General features: G+C 46.0%; 1 protein-coding gene across 1 annotated transcript in view; it reads right to left on the minus strand.

Moving 5' to 3' along the window:
• LOC131419954 (FERM domain-containing protein 3-like) overlaps nucleotides 1-24925 on the minus strand; it is a 182496-nt gene that overhangs the window by 37579 nt on the left and 119992 nt on the right. The window contains exons 10-12 of the mRNA XM_058565581.1: nucleotides 20815-20889; nucleotides 20428-20496; nucleotides 13399-13523 (exon numbers count right to left, since the gene is read on the minus strand). Of these exons, the coding sequence (XP_058421564.1) occupies nucleotides 13399-13523; nucleotides 20428-20496; nucleotides 20815-20889 (269 nt within the window). The remainder of the gene's footprint in view (nucleotides 1-13398; nucleotides 13524-20427; nucleotides 20497-20814; nucleotides 20890-24925) is intronic.

Here is a 24925-nt window from a genome sequence, read left to right on the forward strand (position 1 = left end):
TTATTCCACATTCAGTGGTGTCTCCACTCTGCTACCTTGTCTCTCTCCAAACACCAGTGTAGAACAAGCTTGACTGTCTTCCAATCATGGTAAGATAATATTTTGAAATATTAATTGATGGGCTTCTCCTTCCACCCATGCTCACAAAGTTCCCGAGACCTTTTCGTGATCCTCAGCCCAGAGAGCAAACCTAGCCCATCCAGCAATAAAACAATGACCACAAATACTGGACCATTAATTTCACCAACCATTACTCCAAGACAGAAGATCTCCCCCACCTACAGACCATACTCTGAGTAAAAGGAGAATTGAAGGGGCCACAAGTAGAGGACAGGGTGAGATAAGGGATCCCAACCTCCAAGGATCAAGTACCATCCATTGACAGCATCAATGAGCCTCATGGGAGTCATTACCCAATAAGGCACACATGGATTGTGCAGCAACATAACTGTCTGTCCCCTCTCTGACTTATCTGCTATAAGAGACGTCCTTACTGACTGGCCCAAGGCACTCTTAAAACCCTATGAATAAAGATAGGGCCTGAATACCTATAGTTACCCCCACTAGAGGGGTGGTGGTAACATGAAGGGAAACCTTCCATAGCTTCCATAGATGAAACCAGCTGAAAATCTCCCACCGAGGTTGGACAGGAACTAGGAATTTCACAGCTATAATGCATTCTTCAGAAACACCCATGAGGAATTCCCTTGGAGTAGAATTTAAACCACCTCGCTGACCAAGGCTACCTATAATTCAGATTCTTCCTTTCATGTAAACAAAGTCTTTTTCCTCTATCTTGGTTGAACCTAGGACTTAAAAATTCCATGATGTTCCCTGACCCAGATACATCAAGGCCATCTAGTGACAGTGCAGTTTTGTCAGATGCCAACGTAGCCACCCAGAAGTTTCCTTGGAAGAAGAAATGGGTGACACTGCTGTCCTTACTGGCTCCAATTAGAACAGCCTCCTTTGGTCTGTGTTTAGGACTCTCAACCAAGAATCTACTTCCTTTGTCTCTGTACAGGGTGAATTTGTTTTCCCATCACTTCTGCTCTATTATTTCACTCCCTCCGGCACAAGTCACCATTATAGATAAACCATTTTTCTCTGAGTAAAGGAAATTAAATTGGGCTGCATTAATAAGTGGAGCTCTGTGTTTTCTCCATGTTTCCCAACAGCTTTGCAGATGGTATTAAGAAACAGGCATCTATGTCTCCTTGTGGAAAAAAACAGGATGATCTGGAACCGTGGGCTCCTTGTGTGGCTGCTATGGAATCAAGAAGCTAGAGGTAGGAGACCCGATCCTTCCGCCCAACACACCAGCCAAGGGTCTCTCACTTGCTTGTATTCTAGCTGCATGCTCAAAAGAGAAGCACAAGTGGCCAATAAATGCAAGAAGATGTCCAACCACTCTAAGTTTTGCCTTTTAAATTACCAAAGATTTTAAAAAATTGTTATACCCAGTTTTGTAAGGCTACAATAAGAGACATTCATATATATAATTAGTGGGAGGTGGGGGGGGGTGAGAGAGATTTTTGTATATTTATGTGATGAAATAATATACGTCCATTAAAATTAAAATTGTGGAAGAATATTTAATGTCATAGGGAAATGCTCATGTTATATTAATAAGTGAAAAAGCTCATTACAAAATAGTCTCTAGGGTAATTCAATATTTGTCAAAAATATATAGATGGGTTATACACATTCATACCACAGTTTGAACATAGGAGATTACAGGTGCTTTTAAAATTTTATTTGTGGTTTCTGTAGTTTCCAAATTTTCTACAATGACTATGGTATTCCTTTTGATTTTGATTTTTAACAAAACGCAACAAAAAGAAAAGAACATCCATGGCTTCTGGTAAACCCTAATCCCAGGAGAATATTCTCCTTATATGCTTTCTCTTATATAAATAATGGCTGTCCTGGCTGCATTTAGAATTCATACATTCATTCATTCATTTGTTCACTAATTCGACAAGTATTAATTTAGCTCCTATGGTGTGTCAGAACATCTCTAAGTGCCAGGGATAATGTGGGGGATGAGGCAGGCAGTCTTGGCTCTCCTGGAGCTGACATTTTAGTCAAGGGAGACAGTCAACAAACAGGAGGATAATATATAAACGGGAGAGTGTTCAAGAGTGCTAAGCACTCTGACAAAAATCACTCAGGGTGACAGCATGAGAGAGCAGATGGGTAGGCTGAAAGAACCTCTCAGAATTGGATACTTAGGGTAGACTGTCCAAAGAGCTGAAATTTGAGCTAAGACTTTAAGAAACAGCCAGCCTTGCAAAGACCAGAGGAAAGGCCCTTCTAGAATGAAACAGCTTGTGCAAAGGCCCTGAGGTGGCAATGAGGTGGGCATATTTGAGGGAAAGTGGGAAAACCAGTGTGGTAGGAACACAGAGCTTCAAGAGGAGAGCTGTAGGAAATGGTCTAAGGGTGGGCCAGGGGCAATGCATGCACGGCTTCACGGCCAGAGTGAGGAACTTCGATTTTATCATAACTAGATCTCAGTTACCTCCCTCAGGAGATGACAACAGCATCCAGGACACAGAGAAGAGGGGCCACAGCAGTGGTGGTGCAGTGGCAATGATTCTGGGGTATATTTGAAAGGTTCAAGTGAATAGGATTTTGCAGATGGATTTGACAATTTACTATCTTATGACCACTGGGCAGTGGGAGAAGTTTAACTTGAGAAGATGGGCATTTAAAACCAGACTCTTCTGCTCAGGATGGGGCAAGTGCTGGGAAAGCGTCTGCTCTGGAAGGAACAGAACACGGCCCCAAGAGACATAAACAGGAAGGGAGAGCCATGCAGGCCGTCAATCAGCAGAGCAGGCCAAGGTCCAGCCACTGGGTGGAGGTCAGGAGCATGGCCTGGCCCCAAGGAGAGGGGCCACCCAGGTCCTGGGGGATGAGAGTACTGGGGACACCACCAGAGCAGAGGCTCAGGAAAGGGAGCAGGGCTGGCATGAGGACAGAAGACGGCAGAGCAGAGCAGTAGAGAGAGCAGGACGAGCAGCCTGGTCCACAGGGCTGGGCTTTGGCCTCTTAGTTCCCTCCCAGGTGAGGGCAGGATTGGCCCTAGAGTCAGGGGTGGGCTGAGCCTGCACTTAGGGGCCAAATTGTGCGGCTGTGGCAGAGGGGCTCAGGCAGGGACTGGCAAGGGGTGCTCTATTTTTTTTAATATGGATACTCCTTCCTTTATTAGCAAAATCCACTATCTGTTTAGATTATCAAGTGGGTCATCCTGAAAACCCTGTTTATTTCTCTTTCAGCCAAAGCATCTGCCCATTTTCACATTTCCTTTGCTGAAGTGGCAATTTGGGGGTTAAAAAGGTTCCAAATTGGACTTCTCTTCCAAGAGGACATGTTAAAGGATGTGAGGGCTCTTTCAAGTGGGGAAATATTCATTTTATATTCCCTTTTAAGCTAGCTGCTATTAATTTTCAATTTTATGCTGGAAATTTGCAACTCACCAAAAGAAGGGCAAAAAATGTAACTGTGCTTTTATAGATCATGGCGCCACATGCTTACCGTTTCCTTAACCACATTTAAACAGAAGATGTCTATACCTTTGGTCTTCCAGGTACTGATGAATGATCCAAAAGTACATATTTAAGAACAGTAGCAATTTGGGGGAAGAATAATAAAGAACAGTCAGAGTGGGGAGGAAACAGAAATCATCTCACCTTGTCTTATGAAACAGGAAATAAGATCCAGGTGACATCAGTGTCCAGCATGTACCAGATGAGACGTAAATGTTTATCGAATGAATGAATGAGTGAACCCCAGCCCTCTCACTCTCTATCCGGTGCTCTTCCCACCACCAGAGAATCCCCACTGAGGCTGTGTCTTGTGTGCCCTCAGCAAGTGGAGTCCAGCACCCTTGTACTCTGGGGCCTCGGGGCCACCACGGAACACTTCAGTGAGTGACACAGCACCTATCAAGCTGCCTGGCAGAGGCCGAGACTACGCTCGGGTGACTCACCCTGGGTTACCAGCCTGGAAGACCAAAGCATGTAAAATGGCATGTCACTAGCGTAAATGGAGCAGACAGCTCTCACGTCTATTTTAAGAATCTGGAGTTCTGGCAAGAACAGAGATTTCAGAGTGTCAAAAACATGCCCCGCCTTTTCTTCTTTATAGATTCATCTGTAAGATCTAGAGCAGTCGTATCCAGACCTTTTCTGGGGGGACAAATGTTTGTGTATACTTATGAATAAATGCATATTTATTTATAAATTAGATACATGTACAGCTGTCTTCATATATTATGTCCATTAGAAAACCTACACGATAGAAATTTTCTAAGGAGGTGATAAAAGTAAAATGCCAGTAGAAGTCCGAATGGTTTCTTCCTCACCCCAGTGGGCCGCTGTGTGCTCCCACCACACATGAACCCGCTCTGGAAGCCATGGCTCTGGGGCCTCCAATTCACCATCAGCCCAACCAAGCAGGAGGCTGCACCCCTCTGCAGACGGCATTGGACGGGCACCCCCGTGGACACCCCCAGCATCCAGCCTCTGCCGACTGACCAGAGCCTCTTTTTTGTTGTTGTTATACACTTATTATACTGCTTGGTAGAATCCAGAAACGTCGAGAGATGATAAAATCAGCTTAGCACACGTTATTCTTACTACTCAGCAAATAAATTTTAATACACTCAAAATTTTAAAAATCATCATTTAAAAATAAAACAACCAGAGCCTCTTTTCTGAACCCTGCCCACGATGCCCATATTGCCACAGACCTATCGTTCTGGTCCTCATAGAGTGGAGCTAGCATACACTGCCTGACACTTTCCTCCATGTCATTGGCTCTGAGTCTTAACAGAGGAGCGAGGAGGCAAGGAGATTCTGTGGTCCTGCCTCAACTTAAGCCTGGGTATCAAAGAGAACATTTACACTCACTTCCAACCCACTAACACAAACACTAGAAATAGAACCCCATGCTGACTGTGGAATGCATCTAAAAATCAGAAAATTATAGCCTCTGCTTTGTACTCATGCTGGTTTAGGAATATTTTTTTTTTTTTAAAGATTTTTTATTTATTTTTATTTTTTCCCCCCAAAGCCCCAGTAGATAGTTGTATGTCACAGCTGCACATCCTTCTAGTTGCTGTATGTGGGACGTGGCCTCAGCATGGCCGGAGAAGCGGTGCGTTGGTGCCCGCCCAGAATCCGAACCCGGGCCGCCAGCAGCGGAGCGCGCGCACTTAACCGCTAAGCCACGGGGCCGGCCCTGGTTTAGGAATATTTTCACTCTTCCTCTCCTGCGGTTTCTTAGGGATGTGATGGGAGTGTTTACTTGTCTAAGTGCCAAGCAAAATGTCTTCCCCGTCACAGACCACACTCTAGCTGTCACAGCTGCTCACACTTATGCTCTCCCCTGGCTCACGTCCCAACCCTCAAGGCCCGTGACCGGATTACTTCATGGGACACTTGAATGACATATTTTTTTTCATCCCAGCTGAATGCTTTAAAGCAGTTATTTATTAATACTTAAGTGCAGCAGCAAAGTGCCAACCTGAGCAGGAGCAATGATTTGGGAAGTTCCGCACTGAACTGCTTTCACTAATAAAACAAAGATCCTTAACAGACGATGAGCAAATGAGTAATTAGAACTCGGTCCGGAGTGAGCTGTTCCTTATTTAACAAATTCAACTTTAAAATCAGAACATGATTCCCAGAAGGGAGCAAGCCTTCCTGTACAAAGTCTGTTTCCCCTGCAGCCCGGCTCTACCACGAATTCTGTTTGGGGCAGCACTCTGTCCACAGCCTCCTCCCCACTGGTTCCGAGGGGAGGTGATGCTCTTCCTTGTGCCGGGAGTCTCTGAGGATCCCTAGGTCCTGGCATGCTGTGATGGGAGGCCAAAGACTCAGACACTGCTCCGAATACGCAGGAGCTCTTCCCTCTGAATCACAGAGATTCCCTACATCTATATAAGAGAAGTCATCTCTTTTGACAATTCATTTGATATAATTGAAAAATAAAGGCAGCTCCTTAGTTACTGGTTCTGTTTTAGCAAGAAGGAGTTGAGCCATTTTAGATATGTTTGAGGTCATCTAAGATACCTGGGCCAGGAATTTGAGAGCCAGGATCTGATCCCAACCCCAATACTTATCCAGTGATGTGATTTTGGGCAAACTGTCTCCCCTCTCTGGGCTTCCTCATCTGTAGAATCCTGAGGGGGTGTGCTAGATCAGAGGCCAGCAAGCTTTTTCTATAAAGGCCCAGAGAGTGAATTTAAGGCTTTGTGGGCTAAGAGGTAAAATCAAGGATATTTTGTAGGTACTTATATAATCATTTAAAATGTAATCATTACCTCCTAGGCCAGAAAAAAAAAAAAAAACAACAGGTGGTAGGCCAGCCATGGGCCATAGTTTGCCAACTCCTTTGCTAGAACATCCACAACATTCTCTCTAACTCCCAAGGGCTATGAAAAATACTCCTGTCCCCAAGTTCCCATTTTCATTGTAAAAGACATCCAGCAGTGGTCCTGGAATCTGACCTTGACAGTCAGCAAAAGAATCAAAGAGTTTAGAGCCAGAAAGCATTTGCATGGTACTCAAGTCCAATTTTCTTGTTTTATAGACGAGGAATATGAGGCTCCAAATGGTGGAGCGTCTTGTCTGTGGTCAACCAGCTGCCTGGTTGAAAGTATGAACCAGAGTTCATACTTTCTCACTTGTCCACAGCACTGATGCAGAAACAGAGCGGCTACCTGAAGCACTGCTAGGTTTACACCGGGGATGCGATATTTCATGAAATGAACAATTTGTGGGAAGTAGCCAACTACAGAACCGAAATGATGCACAATATTGGCATCTTATGATGTAAACTGAAAAATCCTTGCAAGATAAGATGCACTTAAATTGCATCAGGAACGAGGGGTTTAGCTTCCTTATGGCAGTGTAAATACTTCAAATTCCAAAGATCTTTCAAGTGATACCACCTTCTTATGAGTACTTAGGTTGTCAGTAAATCCCAGAAACCAAAGTTCCAAAGATGAAACAAACTCCGAAGAAAAGGACAAAAGGAGACGGTGAGAAGCTTTGAAGAGCTTCCAGACGGGAATTTGCAGAGCGCAGGCCTTTATCTGGTCCCCTGAGCTGCTCTTGGCATCTCCTACCATAGAAGATTGCCGACCCAAACTGCGGTTCTTTCTCCTGGAAGTCAATAGATGTGGGAATGAATGCTGAATTTTGACTCTGCTAATCCAATACTGCAGTTATAAATAAAACCAGAAGGTGACCTCTGCTCCGCGGAGGCTCTGAGCTCCTAAAGAAGCAGGTTCAGCTGCCGTGTGCCTGTCAGCCGTGGGGGTCTGTGGGTGCCAGTAAATGGAAAAGTTCCGGAGAGACCAAACCTGTGCCATGCTAAAATGATGCTTAAAAGGGCACTTTGTATGAGTTCCTTCTAATTCAGGATATTAACCCATTTGTTTGCATTTCCGTTAAACACGTTCCCAATTCATTGTTGACCTATAGTTCAATTTAAGATATGTTGTCATGCACTAATGTTTTCAACATTAAGCCAACAAAGCAGGAATTTAAAAAAACTGTACACACAAGATGATCACAATGGTATTAAAATGCATAGGGAAGGAAATTGCTAACACATTAACATCCATTGCCTCTAGGAGGTGGGACAATCAGGGAAGTGATTTTTTTCTGCTTATTTATACGTTTTGTGCTTTCTAATTTTCTAGAAGATGATAAATTAGTTTTATAATAAGAAAATAAAAATAAATAGCAAACACGAACCCTGTGGTAGAGACAAGTACAATTAGAGCTGGTGCTAACTGGTCTGCCGTCACCAGGTAGCAGTAACCACAAGGGGAAAGGTGGTACCATGAGATTTATAAATAGCTCCTACCCTTTGATGGAACAGAACATAAAAGAAATTCCAAAAAGACCAGTGCATTTCTCCTCATGCATGCCCTGACATACCCTGAGCCAATGGGAAGAAATTACTCAACACATGTGGAAAATGGCAGGGAAGAGAGACACTGAAACCCTGAGAAGAGGGTAAATCTGCCTGAGCCATGGCCATGGAGCTCCATAAAGGAAGAAAAGAGGGAGGAGAATTTTCATCTCCGATAAGCAGGGAGGAGACCTGGGTGGAGAGTGGGAAAGGGATTCACAATCAGTGTAACCATAGCAGCCTTGGGCCATGAGAGACTCCACCAGTGATGGGATTGGAGCAACCCTGTAGTATACGAAAGGCTCTGCCTGCATGATGTTGAAATACCTGCACATGTAAAAGGCAGTTGGCCCCACAGGTCACCTGTTATGTGCTGGACTGGAGGGTGGATGGGGTCAAGAGTATGGCATGCTTGATTGAAAATACTCTTTTATATGCTCAAAATGCTTTCACATGCTCCCATACGGACATTCTAGAATTTCAGTGACACTACCCAAGCCATCTATTGTTAGGGATAGATGCTGTAAACAACACTTTAAACAATCCCACTGCCCTCCTAACCCCCACTGAGCCACATCCATGACACAAGCATGCACTCACACACACATGTGCGCGCGCACGCGCGCACACCCACACACACATCTTCACAGGGACAGTGCTAAGGGGTGGCTTGGAAGAGTTAGTTTTATCACCCTCCTTAATTTCCTTCTATCCTTTGATATCTTCTCAATCATATGCAAATGCAGCTTCCAGCTGCCCTCAATCCAACCACATCGCCAACCGCCAACCCCACGACACTCCCTTATAGAAATTCTGGTGTCTCCACTGTGCTTTTGTTTTGCCAGCAGGAGGGTGTCAAGCATTTGCAACTCTTATTTAGTTTTGTCTACCAGGGGGAAGAAAGCATGGCTTTCTGCCTGTTTAATTAGGCCAGCCTGCACCACTGCTCTGGAAGACAAGAATGATCTTCACTGGGCATCAGTAATTGCCAGGTACCAGGTCTCATGTGATTAATTTCATTCCCCTTCTCTACCATAATCCAGCTTTTTTCCATAATGAAAAATACACTCCACCAATAAAACATGTAAGCATTTCACTATCTAGACTATGGAGACCCTGCTCCATTTTGCATGTGAATTTATTCAGATTAATGACTCCTTATAATGTCATTTTTACCCAGAACAATTCCCACTCTCAATTTTTTCTTCTCCCAAAACTTTCATAAACTCTAAGTGGCACTTTTCAAATGGTTTGCCATTCTCATCTAAAGTTTTCCACAGCACTAATCTACTTGGATCCTGTAACCGAGCAACTTGGGGGTAACATTGAAAACTTTCCCGTTGCCTAGTGGTGCTTAGAAACCGACTTTATTTTTTCTCCACCCAGATACAGCTGACTTCAGAGCTAATCCTCCAGCTGTCCTATGCGTGAATGTGGTCACAGGTCCTCCCAGAATGCCACTGGGCTAGTCGGGGCAATGATGCTCTGCCCAGCTGTCTTTGAGAAACTTGAAGTTCTAGGAAGAACAGAAGGAGCTTGTCAGACAAATGGGTGGTCATGACCCCAGAGAGTCATGGCGGCAGCAGAGATGCCACCACCACGGCACTCATGAGAGACAGGGCGCCAAGACCTTCCTGTGGCCTCACAGAGATGGGTCTCCAGGTGTCAGGGTCAAGACCTTCTTTCTTCTCTCAACCTGATTTTTAAAGATTTCCTAATCAGACAACACTTACCAGGACTCAGCCTGCCAACCTTGACCTGTTTATGGATCTAGTTCCAAAACGTGTGATTTGAAAGTCCCCCAAACAAGAATCTGAACTACTATATAGAGATGGCAACAGCGACATCAAAGGTGACCAGTGATGTCCAAGTCTCCTGCACTCCATGTTTGAACCTCAGCAAAGCAATGCACAGTGCCAACTCTCTCAATGGCTCCAATATCTAAATGAAATAGTTTTTGCCATTGACTCCCTGTGTGATGCTGACACGTCACTTAAATCTGCCTGTGTCTCAACAGTCTCACCTTTAAAGAGGCTGAAGTCTGTTCACTCTCAGTCCAAGTCTCAGAGATGAGGACAGAACCTCGACAGAAGGAGTCCAGGGGCTACTCACCTGCCGTGTACTAGCTTGAATCCTCCTCCTCCTCCCTAATGCAACTCTTTCTGCCTCAGTTCAGCCCTGTTTATCTACTCTCTGGTTATTGCAGTGGTTCCTGTGTGGTCTCTGTGCCCTCAACCTAGTGATTCTCAACCAGAGAGCAATTTTGTTCCCCAGGGGACATTTAGCAATACCTGGAGACATTTTTGGTTGTCAAGACTGGTGGGGTGCTGCTGGCATCTACTGAGTAGAAGCCAGGGATGCTGCTTTACATCCTATAAGGCACAGTCCAGCCCCCAACAAAGAATAATCCAGCTCAAAAAGCCAATTAGTGCTGAGGTTAAGAAACTCTGCTCCAGCCATACCCGCCTCTAATCCATCCTCTACACACAGGAATGATACAAAACAATTCCAATCAGGTCATTTCCATGCTTGAAATCCTCCAGTACCTCCCAGTTGCCCTCAGGTTAAAGTCTCAACTCTCCAGCAAGTCACATGAGATCCATGCTCTGGCCCTTTCCTAACTTTCTGCCTCACCCTTCACTGTTCCCCTGACTCCTCTTCCCTGAAGCCACACAAGCAATCAACACAGGTGACTAGACCACCCACAACTCCCTCTGCCTGTCAGTCACATGCATTCATTCCTTTGCCCCAATTTTATGTCAGACACTCTAATGAGACTAAAAGGGAACGAGATGCTCTCCAAGCAGCTAGAGGCACTGATGTCTCGTGGGACACGCAGAAAAGTGAGCATGCAATTCAATCAGCAGAGGCAGAATCTCCTCATCACCTCTGTGATCCTGCTGCTGCCTCCCCAACAGGCTGTGAGCCCCCAGGGAAGAGAGAGTGTCTTCATCTCTATAAGCCACAGAAACTTGCAAATGCTAAGTGTGGTCTACTAGTGGTATACCTTGTCTTTGTCATAGTTCTTGTATTAAGGAACGAATGAATTCCTAGCTTCTTTCAATTTGGCTCTTGCTCGGGCATAAAAAGTACTAAAATAACAAAATACAAGGATGAAACTAAATTAATCACATTGTGTGTACCCAGAAAGAGAGCCCATCCACAAAGGCGGAGACATCTTTGTTTAAAGCTGTATTCTCTGCCTGTCTTCTTTTTATATATCAGAGAAATATAAATGTATAAAATCTATAGAATAAGTATTTATCCCTTATATGGAACGTCTAAGTCCCATCACCTGACACTCAAACACAAGACATGCGAACAGAATTTGACTCTAAATAGTAACCGAGATACAATGGTATTAAGAGCACAGAGCTGGGTTCACTGTGGTTATCATAACTTTGAATTTGGTGGTACCTAAGATGATCTGGCTCTCTTTCTCTAGATTGGGAGGTTCATTCTATTTACTGGACATTTAACAATACTATCCTTTCTACTTTCCTTCCTTTTTAAGTTGATTCTATATCCTGGAGGTTGTTATGATTTTCCTGAGCTTCAGAACCCACAAAGATGTCCCATAGGGGATGGATCTCCTAGAAAAAAGTTTTATTAGACATTTATAGAGCTATTTTGGACTTTTTAAGAGAGAGACCTATCAGTTTGACTTCATAGCTAGTGAAAGAATTTAAGATTCTTCTTTAAAATAAATGGAAAAATTGAAAAGGTGGCTTATAGATTCTATCATATATCATGAAAATTTTTATTTTTATTGCAGTTAATTATAATGTATGTGTCTGTTGTCCACACAGTTGTCATGTTAAAGACGAGGTTAGTATTTAGCAGTAGAAGCTCATTGTAGAAAATGTAGCAAAATGGAGTTTCTAAGTGAAGGTGGTGAAGGGTCCAGGGCAAAGCTTGCCAGGCCCCCCTTCACATCCTGGGGGCTCCCAAGGCAACAGCAGCCTAGCTTCCATATTCCCTGTGGTAACTGGTCTTCCAATCTTTATTCCCTAATCATGACCTCCAAAAAAAGTGATTTCCACTTAAACAAATATTCCAGATATATGGGAGGAAGCCCAGGAAATCATTAGTGATCAGAAATGAAATCTGCTTTTATTTCACTTGAAAAACAAAAAAACAGAGAAGGTGCTGAAAAATGTAGATCAGCACATGGACCCAGAGACCTTTAGGCTAAGAAAATTAATTGAGCACGGAACTTCCAGTGTTAGTTGTTAAGACAGAGAGTAAAGGCCATTATAACAAGACCCTTCGCAGCTGGGGATACAGGTGTCTTCTGAGACTCCATCTCTCGTCTTTTGCACACTTTCCTTCCACCTATAGAATTTTTGGCATCCAGTTGCCCAGTTCTCCTTCTAACCATTAAAGCTTCCTTTCAGGAAAAGATTTTCTAAAATTCTTTACACTTCAGTGTGAATCAGCTGCTGCTGCCACTCCCAAGAGTATTCACACCTCAAGCCATATTCTTATTATGGGCCAAAGGGTCTTCCCCTATGGAAGGAATTCTTGACTTGAAGCAGCACGTGAAGGTGATATTTTGGGAACAGAGTACCCTGCCCTCTGGAAATTTCCCAGTCTCCAGATTTTAAATGATAAAACCAAAATCACATAAAGTTAAGGAAAAGCATGTTATGTTTGTGTTCAGCATTCCAATAACTTCTTTTGTGTGAATTTTTAAAATTTACTTTGAAATTAATGTGTGAGATTTGCCTTACCAGGTGTCTGCAGCAAGCAGCACGGTAAGATTCTTCCCTGAGGTAAATAAAGTCCTCAAAAGCAAAAAAAGAAGCCTAGAAGGACATGTATTATATTCTTTATAAATATAACAACTTTCGGGTTGAAGTGGACCCTATACAGTTTAGCTTGTATCAAAACTGTCAGACAAGGACCTGTGGAAAAGGAACATGAGGATGGAGAAATACTGAGGCAGAAAGGGGATGATCAGTGGAGAATTCTTTAATCACTAACTTAATTGTGATTATAGTCAAATCATTGCTATTCAATAGAACTTTCTGTGGTGATGGAAATGTTCTCAGTCTGAACTGTCCAAGATGGTAGCCACATGTGACTACTGAGCATTGGAAATCTAGTTAATGTGGCCGAGGAACTGAATTTTTAATTTTAACTAAATTAAACTTAATTTTAAACAGCCCACAGCATGGCTAGTGGCCACCATACTGGACAGTGCAGGTCTAACACCATTACTGCTTTACATGTAATTTTAGGAACACTTTGTACCTCTAGGAGTGAATCTCTCTAGGAGAAACTGAAAGAACTCTCAATATAAGGCAGTCTTCCGGCAAACAGCTTATTTACTAAAAACACAAGTTTATGACTCACTTTGTCCTCCACCCCGACCATTACCCAAGGTACCCAGGATTGGCGCCTCACTTGCTCCTCCAGGGTGAGCCTGCAATGCTGGCCTCTGGAAGGAAGGGCACTTACCCTCACCCAGCGCAAGGTCCTCCTCCTGCTCACTGGGGGAAGGTAGCAGGGGCTGCAGGGGCTCCATGTTAATGATGAGCTGTTTGTTCAAGGAGTGCGAGCTGCGGCTCTGGGTAATGCTGGCTCTGAAAACAGACACAAGCCCGATGAGGTTGGTTTCCACTGCGAACGCCAGTGCCTCCATCTCAGTAGGCTACCAAGCTGAGAACCGCTTCTAGACACACACAGTGGATTAGGCCAGTGGTAAAGATGACGTAACACTCAACACACAGCCCATTTATCCTTAAGGTCCTGACAGTGACAGAATGTCCATGTGTTCTAATGGGATATAGTGAGAGAAAACGTATTTCCCCTACGTCACCAGACGTGGGCATGCTACGTGGCAACACAGGCACTGGAAAAGGATGTGGGAGGCAGGTATCGCCAAACTAGACATGCAGAAAACTGAACGAGGGGCGCGGCTCAAAGTAATTAACCAAAAACACAAAACGAAAAACCCTGGCCGATCGATGGCACAGATGTTCTACAGCTCTGAGCTGTCTTGGTATTGCTGGATGTCCAACATTTAATGCCAGTGTTTAATATTCCCATTCAAATTCACACCCCATCACCAACCAGCCTGGAAGCCAGCTCTGTTTTCTCCATTGGAAAGGAGCACGCACGCATGTCAGTGGCTGTGAGGGGCAGCTGATGGCAAGCAAGCTGTGCAGGTGTCTTGTCAAGACTATTGGCTGGCAGCTGGGAGGCCTGTTGACACTGCCTGTAGCAGGGACACCAGCTGTTTGCCCTGAGAGACAGGGAAGTGGGGCACAGGCAGGCAGCGGGGTTTGAGCACCTTTCCTCTCCCCATGTTTCCTATCAAAACCAAACCTACCCATCCTTCAAAGATAATGTCAAACGTCTCCTTCCCCTTGAAGCCTTCCTGGATTGCCCTCACCACACACACACGCACTCTCTCTCTTCTCACACTACTCTCCCTTCTTTCACAACTCACGTTTGTCACCTCTGTCTCTCTCTAATTATTCGTGCATTAATTAATCCCACCTTGATAAGTGCCTTAAGGGCAGGGACTGGTCTATCCATTCTCAAGCGCCTTACAGCGTCTCGCTTGGCATCTTGCTAAGGGCTGTTCAGGTTTGGAACTGAAGTAAACTGAATATACTCCTGGCTTGACACAAATTGCCATTTTGGACTGGCCCAGAAGTTCCCCAGGCCGGCTGACGGGACTGCCTTACGGCCCGGGAGTTTCCACTGGGCACGGGAGGGGGCCGGGGAAGATCAGGATGCCTCTTAGCATCTAGAGTGAAAATCTCCCTACAGCTGGCACTGGCTGGAAAGGAAATTTATAAGGATTCGCTTAACCATGGAGTCCTTTTCTTCATTATTTCATTCTCTGACCACTTATTTTGAAGCTGATATATTTGTATTGGACGGTCTGCCTTATTCTGGGGAACTGTGGTCCTCACCTTAAGTAACTCACTCTTTAGAACCATGATTTTCACACTTTTTTGACTGAGACCCACACTAATAAATACATTTTATATCTTCTCTCTGTACACACACACACACGTGCACACATGTAGGAAGACACACAACTAAAGCGATGTTTCCTGCAGCAATAGTAACCTTTGCTGTGTGTGATTCTCTGTTTTTTTCATTCTGTTTTAGTTTGTTTAAATGCTGGTCTTGATCACTATTTTCACTTCATGACTCATTAAGGTGCTGCAGCCACAGCTGGAACAGCACGCGTCTCATGGAGGAGACCGATGGCCGAGGGTCCCACAGGAGCACTCAGGAGGGGCCGTGATCCTGCCGTGAGTGAGGGGAGAGCCAAGAATGACCTTCCAGGGGAGGTGATGCCTGTGGCAAGTCCTGGCAAGTGTGGTGGGGTTTACGGGGAAAGAAGTGGAGATGCGGATTCCTTGCAGGGGGAAGGAAGGAAGGAAAGAAGAAAGGAAGGGAGGGAGCGAGGGAGGGAGAGAGGAAGGAGTAGGGGAGGAGATTAAAATTTACCACAGGCAGTTCCTTCTTTTATTGTGAAGGATTCTCATTTTTTGAGCTTTCATGGGGTTTCCTTTGGCCCTGTGGCCCTCATGACTGTGATGCTAGCTCTGCAAAGCACAGCATGTTGCCATGTTTGTGTGGGCCATGTAGCTTTCTGACCTCTGAAAAGGCCATTTTCCATTCTTGCACAAACCAACTCTGAATCGCTCTGCCCCACCTCTGACCACGCATGCCCCCTGAGCTGGCTACAGTCCTATCGCCCGGGAATCACCGTGTATGTTGCAACAAAGTGGGGCCCACAGTGAGCCTTTATGGAGGGCCTTTCCTCCCCATCAGCCCTCCTCCCAACACTCTTCAGTGGGAGATATCAAGCAGCCTAGGGCTGGCCCCTACCACATCGCAATGTCTGGGCAGTTGCCTGGTGCTGGCACAGGCTGAGCTCACCAGCGGTGACCTCACAGGTGCGAGCCTGGCATTGGATGGTCAGGAGGACGTTGACTCAGCCCCTACGCTCACTGCTCCTGCTGCTGCGTTGTAGCAGAGGCCCAAGGCCAGGGGCAGGGGGTTATGGGGTCTGCCTAGGGTTAGGCCAGATGACCCCTATGGTCGATTGCAACCCTGAGACATTCCAATTCTTTGATTCAGAGATGAACACAATTTCCCTGGGAAGTACAAGACTCAGATAAACCCAAAGTTGGACACGACTGGGGATCTCCCCGGAGCACAAAGAGTCCAGGGCTCTAGACTTGGTGCGGGGCACCAGGACAACTTGGTAGAAAGAGAAGCAAAATTAGAATCAAAATGCAGGTCTCCCACCTTTCCCTACTGACTTTAGACCACAGGTTACCCTTTTTGACCTAACTATCTCCTTGCAGCCTTTTCAAAGGTGCCAACTGATCAAGCTTCACTTAAAGCAAGAGCCCACCAGTGCAGTCATTCTAATAAAAAATATAACACCAGAATTCAGAGGGCTCTTTCCTAGTTTACAAAGTGATTTGTATACACTTTACTGCATTTGTTTTTCTCAATGTGCTTAGAAGACAGGCAAGAAAAATACCCTATCTACAGATGAGGAAACTGACTCAGTGAGGTCATGAACTTGACTAAAGACACTTACATGAGCAGACTCAGGACTCAAAGCCAGCTCACCTGATTCCCAGCCCAGGGCCTCTGCTGCACTCCACACTGCCTTTCTGCATGATTTATCCTCCACCCCCCAGCAGGGGCTCCGTTCACTACCCCTAATGCTCTGCCATTTGTGGCTGTAGAGGTCCCGCTGTGTCAGCCTCTAAAGGATGTGCCGACATCCCACTTGGCTCCCACTCCACCCTTCCGCCTGAGTTCCTGAGGTAACAGCTTCTATAGCTGGGGTCTCCCCAGGCCGCGTGAGGGTCTGTGCTGTGCTGTGTGTTTCTCCCATCCGCCCATCAGCTGACTCGGCAAAAGTGCCTGACTTGCTTTGCAGCCCACTCATGTGTGTGCTCCCGGCACAGAACAGTTTCCGAATGAAACTGTCATTAAGAATTCTATTGAGGTAGAAAGGTTACCTCGGGGACCTGCAAGTATATTCCAAGATTGGCTTCAAGAAACGGTAGCACAAAATAAAGCCGCTAAAACAAGGCTCACGGAGTCCTGCACCACTCCTTGGAGTGAAAGGAAGTGCCGCTGGCCAGTGATCAAAAACTCCATCTGAAGAGACTTTACTGTGGACGTGTCTGTCAGATGCCAGCTTCCCATTTTTGGATGAGAGATGATAATAATATCACATTTGTATGGCACTTTGTAATTTTTAAAGCACTTTATTTTAATGCTCATAACAAAACTTAGAAGTTTGGCAAAGAAATATGAATCTCATTTTATAGATGAACAAACTGATGATCTGAGAAGTTAAGTGACTTACCCCAGACCACACAGTGGTAAGCAACACAGCCAAGATTAGAACCCATTCATGACTCCTTAGACAGGTGCTCATTTCAGGTACAAACGCTGCCTCTGGGGGTCCCCTGGTGGTGGCTGCTATGCCCAGGGGGCTCACACAGCTCATCAGGCCTCTGCGGTGGGCAGGCGAGTCTTACTCAGCAAAGATCAGTGAGCTACCATGAGAGTTAGCTTGTCCTCTTTTTGAAAAAAAGAAAAATCTCAAGACAGCATTCTCAGTCTGTCCATATCTGTCTCTCTCTAAACACACATCAGCAGAAGTAGGAGTCCATGAACTTGTCATTCTTTGACGTGTAAAATCTCAAGTGTGAGGAAAGATAGCTGACTGAAGCTTTACTGTCACCATTCTAGACTAGCAGTCATCTCTGAACACCGCCAGAGAAAGAGAGCTCATTACTACACTCTCACTTTTGACAGCCACATCAGAGAAGTCAAAATAATTCAAGAATAAAATAATTGTTCAAGAGAAACAATTTTCTATCATGCAACTGGCTCCTGGGAAGGAACGAGAAATTGCTTTCTGAGAGTGGCCCACATCGCTATGGCTCTGACCCCAGTGCTGCCTCCTGGGAGGTCGAGGTCTCTGGGTCAGCACCGTGGACAGATCTCAGGTCTCAGAAAATTGCAGAAGTGCTGCTGTCATCCATGCCCCTAGTTCATGCATTCATTCAACAAATATGTACTGACCTTCTACTATGCGCCAGGCACTGTGTTAGGTTTTGGGTGATATGGAGACGATCGAGATAGACACAGGCCTTGCCCTCCCAGAGCTTGCTTTGTATCATTATTTTAAACAAATTTTTCCCTGTATTGTCAGGGATTTGAGAGATATGGCCAAAGAACTGAGGACCAGAAGAGAGGCATCCTGAGGATGTGAACTCAATAGGCTTTCACATATACATAAAAGGGGTAGTGGAAGGAAAAGAAAGCGCATGAGAACCAGTGTCTCAAGGGCTTAAGGGCCTTGTCTGCAGTAATAACCTGGGGCATTTTAGAAGATTCAGAAAAGGGAAACTGTAAATTAACGGATGCCTCATTTCTCATCGTCTCCATTGGTTCAGTCCACTCCAGGAAAAGCTTTTCTCTATGGGCACTCTGCTCCCCTCACCCCCTCCACCACCAGTTATCTAGAGCGTGGCTACTCAAAGTGCAGCCCACAGACCAGCCACATGGCCATCTCCTAGGAGCTCATTAGAAATGCCAGATTCATCAACCATAATCTGACTTGAACAGGATCCCCAGGTGATCCATGTGCGAGCTAAGGTTTAAGAAACCCTGATCTAGGAAGCCTTGATTCCCATAAATTATGCAAACTTTAATTGAAAAGAGAAGTATTTTTTAAATTCTTTTCTAATCTTATTAACCAGCCATAGATGGTAACTATGGGACTCTTAAAAAACCTATATATTTGGAATACGTCTCTTGAAAGTATATTGTTAAAAACAGTTTCAGACTTTGTGCCATCGAGAGAACTCCCTAGCATTGACTATTTCTTTTTTTTCAGATCAAACACTCAAGATTCAAGCTGGAAGAATAAAACCCAAGCTGAGCTCCTGGGGTAGTTCTGCCTCCCGGCTTCTAGGAGAATGCCAGAGGTTTTCAACATGACAGATGCTACAGAGAAAAGAGCTCAGGACTCAGAAGCAGAACCCTAGAGTTCTAGGCTTAGATCTGCCACCAAAAAAGAATTATGACCTCAGAAAATCATTTAACTTTTCCGAGACTCAAGTTCCCTTGTCCGTAAAATAGAAGCATCAAACTCGGTGATCCCTGAGGTCATTTCCAGCCCAAAGATTCTGGAAAAGTTCAAATGATATGTTTTATCATTTCCTCTTCTTCATTTCTGCTGCACTGAGTAACCAAAATGTGAGGCAGAGGAGAGGGTATAAAAAGACTATTAAAAAAAAAAAAAGACAATTGTCATGGATGGGTGGGCTGTAAAACTTCCACAGGTATTACACCAAGATGCTCCCAGACAAGGTGCTCCAGCTTCCCTCACCCCACAATTTTCTCCTTCTTAAAGCAGGAGACACTGGTTTTGCAGACTTGCATGTGACAGCTTCCCAGTGGGTCACCCGAAACTGGGGATGAATTATTCTCCGTACAAATCTGCACGGGATCTTGTGCAGACTGTGGTTCTGCTCCCCTGTAGGAAGGGAAGTGCCATCTGGACGTCCACGCCAGGCTAGCTTAGCCACACTTCTGAGAGATCATGGCCTCCTTCTGCCCAACAACCTTGGGGGATAAGGTGAGAGGCACCCAGCTCACTGGGTCACCCGGGAACTAGAAGGGACTGGGCAAATCTGAGCATAAGGGAGACTCCTCTGAGTTCAAAGATGGGAAAGGAAGAACAGGTGCCAACCCAGTGTGTGCGAACTTCCTAAAGAACATAGCTTATGATGATCTTGCTTTCAAGAGGGGAAGCGTCATGATGAGAATGCTCAGCTTGAGATATTTAGCATGTTTGGGGTTTAGGATGTCCAATGATTTGTGTAAATTGCAGTGGTATGAAGTCCAGCATGACCAAGAGACTATTTAATTCCTAAGACATACATGTCACACCACCTTAATGAAATTGCGTACTCTTGAACCACTAATGACTAAGTTCCTCATTCCTCTGAGTGACTTTTGGGAGTAAAGAGTCCAATGAGAGGCGAGCACCCTCGCCCCCCTCATGTGAAATAGCCCAGAAGGAGTCGGGCTGATGAGAACTGGCCAAGTCTGAGGAACAGAGGCAGGAACAGAGAGCAGCTCTAAGAGGACATGCTGAAAGACTCAGCCAGGAGATGTCACAGCCGTGCTTCACACATGTCCTGTTCGTTCATGTGACACTCCAGGCTGAATCAAGCAGACGACTCCCCACAGAGCAAGTAACTCAAAATGGAGCCCAGCCGCACTCACGCCACGGCCCTGCCAAATCTGAGGGAGGTTTCCAGCGATAGTGTCATGCCTGGAACCAGAGACGAAAACAATAGACAGCTGGTGCCCTTACGCCCTGTCCTGTTATAGAGGATTTGGCAAAGCCAGCCTTGAAATCCCTCTGTCCACCCCAGAAGCCTCCCGAGCCCTGGGGAGCACCCCACTCACCTGTGCACCTCCGGAGGCTCCCTCTGGATTTTAGAGCTCGCCTCCACCACCTCTTTGGCAACTTTACCGCTGCAAAAGACAGAAACCCAACGTCTGTGAAATGGATGCTCAGAGCAGAAGGGGAAGGCTGTGCACACATATCTTTTTTTTTTTTTAACTTCACAATGGTCTGACCCGGCACTAGGGATCCACACCTTCTCTTCCTCCACGAGGGGAAGTTACTGCAGAGTTTGAGGGTGCCTGTGAGTGTAAGAAGTGAGTGGAGTGGAAAGGGAGGACCAAAACAGCCCACAAGCCAACGGGCACTGATTTACTAGCAAAATATTCAAAGGTAAATGGCTGCCCCCACCCCAAGCCCGTCGTCAACATGGAACCATGGGTACCCACCTATATCGAAATCTACTTCCTTTAAAAAATATCTTGCTGCTTGACACAGTCTTGATCTGACTCGATTTTGCATACCTTTAAGAAAAAGCAAAGCAAGGTTGGTAGTGACGTTGGAAAGTCCAAGTGGGACAAGCTACAGAGCATGGTAAACAGATATTTTTGACGGAAAGAAAGAAATACGTTTTATCATGTGACTCAGTGCGCACGCACACACAAACCTGAAAGAAAACTTCCTCAAAAGAATGGTTACTTTCATTATGTGTATTGCAATCTGATCTTTTCTATGCCATCTCTTTTCATTCTTTTAAATGCTGGCGATGACCCACACGTTTGGTCTCATAATCCATTACCGGGTCATGACCTGCAAACAGGACCAGGCAATACTGATGATCGGAAGGGATTCTTCCCCATTTCTATTTGAAAGCTATGAAGGACTGGCTGTGTCACATGGCATCATTCAGTTCCTTGCTGTGTGGGCAATTTCTTGGCTGTGCCTTAACCAACACTGCAGCAGAAGAAAGCTTCCCGGTGACCCAGGTCACTCACTAGGTCACAAAGAACCTACCTGTTGTGTACTGCCTGAGAGAGGGCATGAGGGGCCCATGTCACCATGGGAATGGCCTCTGGCTTCTGAGTATTCCCCAGCTAAGTCACCATGACCCAGTGCTCTTTCAAAGAACCCGCCCTGGTAGATGACTAAGATACACGAGGAACGAGAAGCCAGCCAAGCACTGATTCAGCACGTCTGAGCCCTACCCATAAATACATACACAACAACAGCACTCTGAAAAACAATCTGGGACATGGGTGGCCCGGAGGCTGCCCACGGGGCACTAAATTACTGTGGGGGCTGAGGATGGCTCCAGTTAGTCACTTGAAGGCTTAGGCAATTAAATCCAACAAGTTAGACAGAATGGTCTCTCAGAGTTCAGGATCATTTTTAAATATTGACAGTTATAAAATCTTAATTTAAAAAGCACCACAAAACAGTGTGCTCTATACAATTCTGAGCAGAGACAGGCACACAGCAGGGCTCTGGCAAGAAGTTTGCCTGCAGGCAGATCCCCACCCCTGAGGTCTTGAAGCCTTTGTTCATTCCCTCGGCAATTGTTAACCTAATGCCTGTGGCTCTGGGCACCACATTGAGCTCAGGGAAGACACACATCTCCGCGGTCTCTGCATTCCTGGGGTATAAAGGCCTAGAGGGGAAATGGATATTAATCTAGAAACCACGCAAATAAGTAACAAATGTAAATTGCAAGCTATGGTGCAGCTGTGAAAGGAAAGATGCACTGCGAGCATGGGGGGTGGGGGACTGATCCAGTCTAGGGGCCTGGGAAGGTGCCCTGAGCTGAGATCTGGGGGAAGGAAGGTTACCCAGGGCAGGACAGTGGGCAGTGTTCCAGGCAGAAGGCCCAGCAGGCACAAAAGCCCTGAGCCTGAGCCCTGGGGGAACTAAAAGAAGATCTGATGTGACGTGTATTTCCCCAGGGTATTACTATTATTGTTATTACTATGAGTGCGCGTGCACACACACACACATTTTTCCCCTTAATTTACCAGGATCTGATCTTGAACTGTCTTTGTTAAGGATTTTAGTCTTTGACCTCAGAACAATGGAACACCATAGTAACTAACACTCATTTGCAAAGAAGCCCCTTCTCCCATCCACCTCTGCAAACAGCCTGGGCCAAGAGAGAGGGGCACTGGCAACAAAGGACGAGCAGGAGAGTGAGATGGGCAGGGGAGGGGGTGCAGGCCCTGGGAGGGGGATTCCTGTCAAGGCAGGGCCCAGAGAAGATAGCGTGGGAGCCCTAAAGACAGGCCAGAGCACAGGAGAGCCACACCTGGAGGCTCTGGACACCTGGGACAGGCAGCACAGGCCGCTGGCCAGAGCTGGGTTACAGACCACACCCAGCGAAGAGGAGAATCCCTAGCAAGCCGGCGGACGTGGGCCAGCATCGCACTGTGCCCTCCTCCTCGCTTAAGGACGCGCCTGCTCTGACTCCTCTGCCCTCTGAGCCCAAGAGGGCTGTGGGCCCGACACAGTAATTGCTGGAGCTGAGAAAAGGGTCGCCACCACCTCCCTCTCCTCGTCTTCTTGGCAGGGCTGTAGCTCCCAAGTCCTCGGAGGTTGGGGAGGAGAGAGCTTTAAAGGAGCTTCTGCTTTTTTAATGTTTGTTGTTGTTGTTGTTCTAGGTTCCTAAAGATCCTTGGGGCAAGGTAGTCTGCTAAAAAGAAGATTATTAGGGGGCCAGCCTGGTGGCGCAAGCGGTTAAGTGCGCGCGCTCCGCTGTGGCGGTCTGGGGTTTGCAGGTTTGGATCTCGGGCGCGCACCGATGCACCGCTTGTTAAGCCGTGCTGTGGTGGCGTCCCATATAAAATAGAGGAAGATGGCCACGGATGTTAGCTCAGGGCCAATCTTCCTCAAGAAAAAAGGGGAGGATTGGCATCAGATGTTAGCTCAGGGCTAGTCCTCCTCACAAAAGAAAACAAACAAACAAAAAAAACAAGATTATTAGGAGCCCTAATTGGAGTTTTTGAAATTCAAATTCAACTCTGTGCCCAGTTTATAGAAGATACTAGAAGCTCAAAGGAATGTGGCCAGCACAGCAGTTCTAGGGAACCTCTCTGGGGAGAGGTGGGCGGCTCTGTTTTTCACTGGTTCAGCCTCAGCTCCGCCCTGCCAGGCCCCAGAGATGCCACTGCCTTCTCCTTACACCCAGAGCGGCCTTGGCAGGAGGCCTCAGCCCTGCATCGCATCGTCCCAAACCCTCAAAGACCCTCAAGAAAAACAGGTCAGAAGACATATTCTCACAGAGAGAGCCAAGAGTTGTCTGCTCAGCATGAGAGGAGTGAAAAAAGCCTTGGCTTCTTTCTGACAGCTGATTGCCCTGGGTGATTATTCCTGTCACTTGATTTGCTCAGAGACACTCTCCCAAGAGCTTTATCACCAATTCCCTGCCCTCACAAATGTCCACGTAGACTCCCCATAATGTCTGGGTTGAGATCTTTAACAGAATTTTAACAGGGGAGTTTATTCTGAGAACTTGAACACAGAAATCAACTGGGAATTGGGAAACCCAGACAATGGGATGGAGAGAAATAGACGGGGGAAGGAGAAAGGTGGCTGTGTTACAGGACGCGTGTCTAGTTGTTCCCAAACCTGGCCGCGCAGCAGCAGCACCCAGAGTAGGGGTTAAAAACACCGGTTCTCAGGCTCCATCACTAGAGATCCTCATTTAGCAGGTCTGGAGAGGGGCCCAGGGGTTCCTATTTTTGTCAGACAACCCAAGGTCATTCCAAGGCAGCCCACTTGTGAAACTGGCTAACAGCCATTGATGATTAAGCAGCTAGTAACTATGGGGGATTGGAATTTGCGAACTCAAAATATGTCTCTGCCTGAATGACATTTTGACCCCCAACCCCACCAACTAACCAAAGGAGTTTGGGATGGGAGGCCTGCCCTCAGAAAAGGCCATTACTATAGACATCTCCGGGTACCTGGGTGGGTCGTGCTAAGCCCATTCTTAGTTCTAGTTATCCTTTATGAGAGACATTTACAGTTGTAAAGAAAATCTCCATTTGTAAAGGTATCTTCTTCCCTGCACCAGGAAGAAGGGGTGATGTCCTTACCTAGAAACTTATCAGAATGGAAAGTGAGGACTTAAATCTGCACGATAAACTTACTCATTGTTAACTGTGCTGTTTGGGCAATATGCTTTCCGACTCCCACTAGGTTCCTATGGATGACATCTCCCTGGAGCCTGGGTTACCATGGTAATGGGTGTTTGAGCTATTTTTTTCAGGAACTGAACCCCTTGTCCACTTCAGGCTGGATTAAGACCACCAACCCATCAACTGGGCCCTTTTGACGGCAAGAGGTTGGAACTCCCCCCTCCGGGCACGCTAATGCCGCCAATTCTGTGAAGATGTGTCCTTCAAAGAGGCATGAAGGCTGACTATGCGTGCGCAGATCATCAATTACCTCATCTCTCCTCACCTCCAATCATTTCAGACCACCTTGCCCCCTTCCCCATAAATACCCCTGAGTCCCTATTTCCAGGGAGGCAGATTTGAGACTTGTTCTCCAGTTTTCCTCACTTGGCTG

The sequence above is a fragment of the Diceros bicornis genome, chromosome 22 (genome assembly GCF_020826845.1).
Source record: "Diceros bicornis minor isolate mBicDic1 chromosome 22, mDicBic1.mat.cur, whole genome shotgun sequence".
In the NCBI taxonomy this organism is placed as follows: domain Eukaryota; kingdom Metazoa; phylum Chordata; class Mammalia; order Perissodactyla; family Rhinocerotidae; genus Diceros; species Diceros bicornis.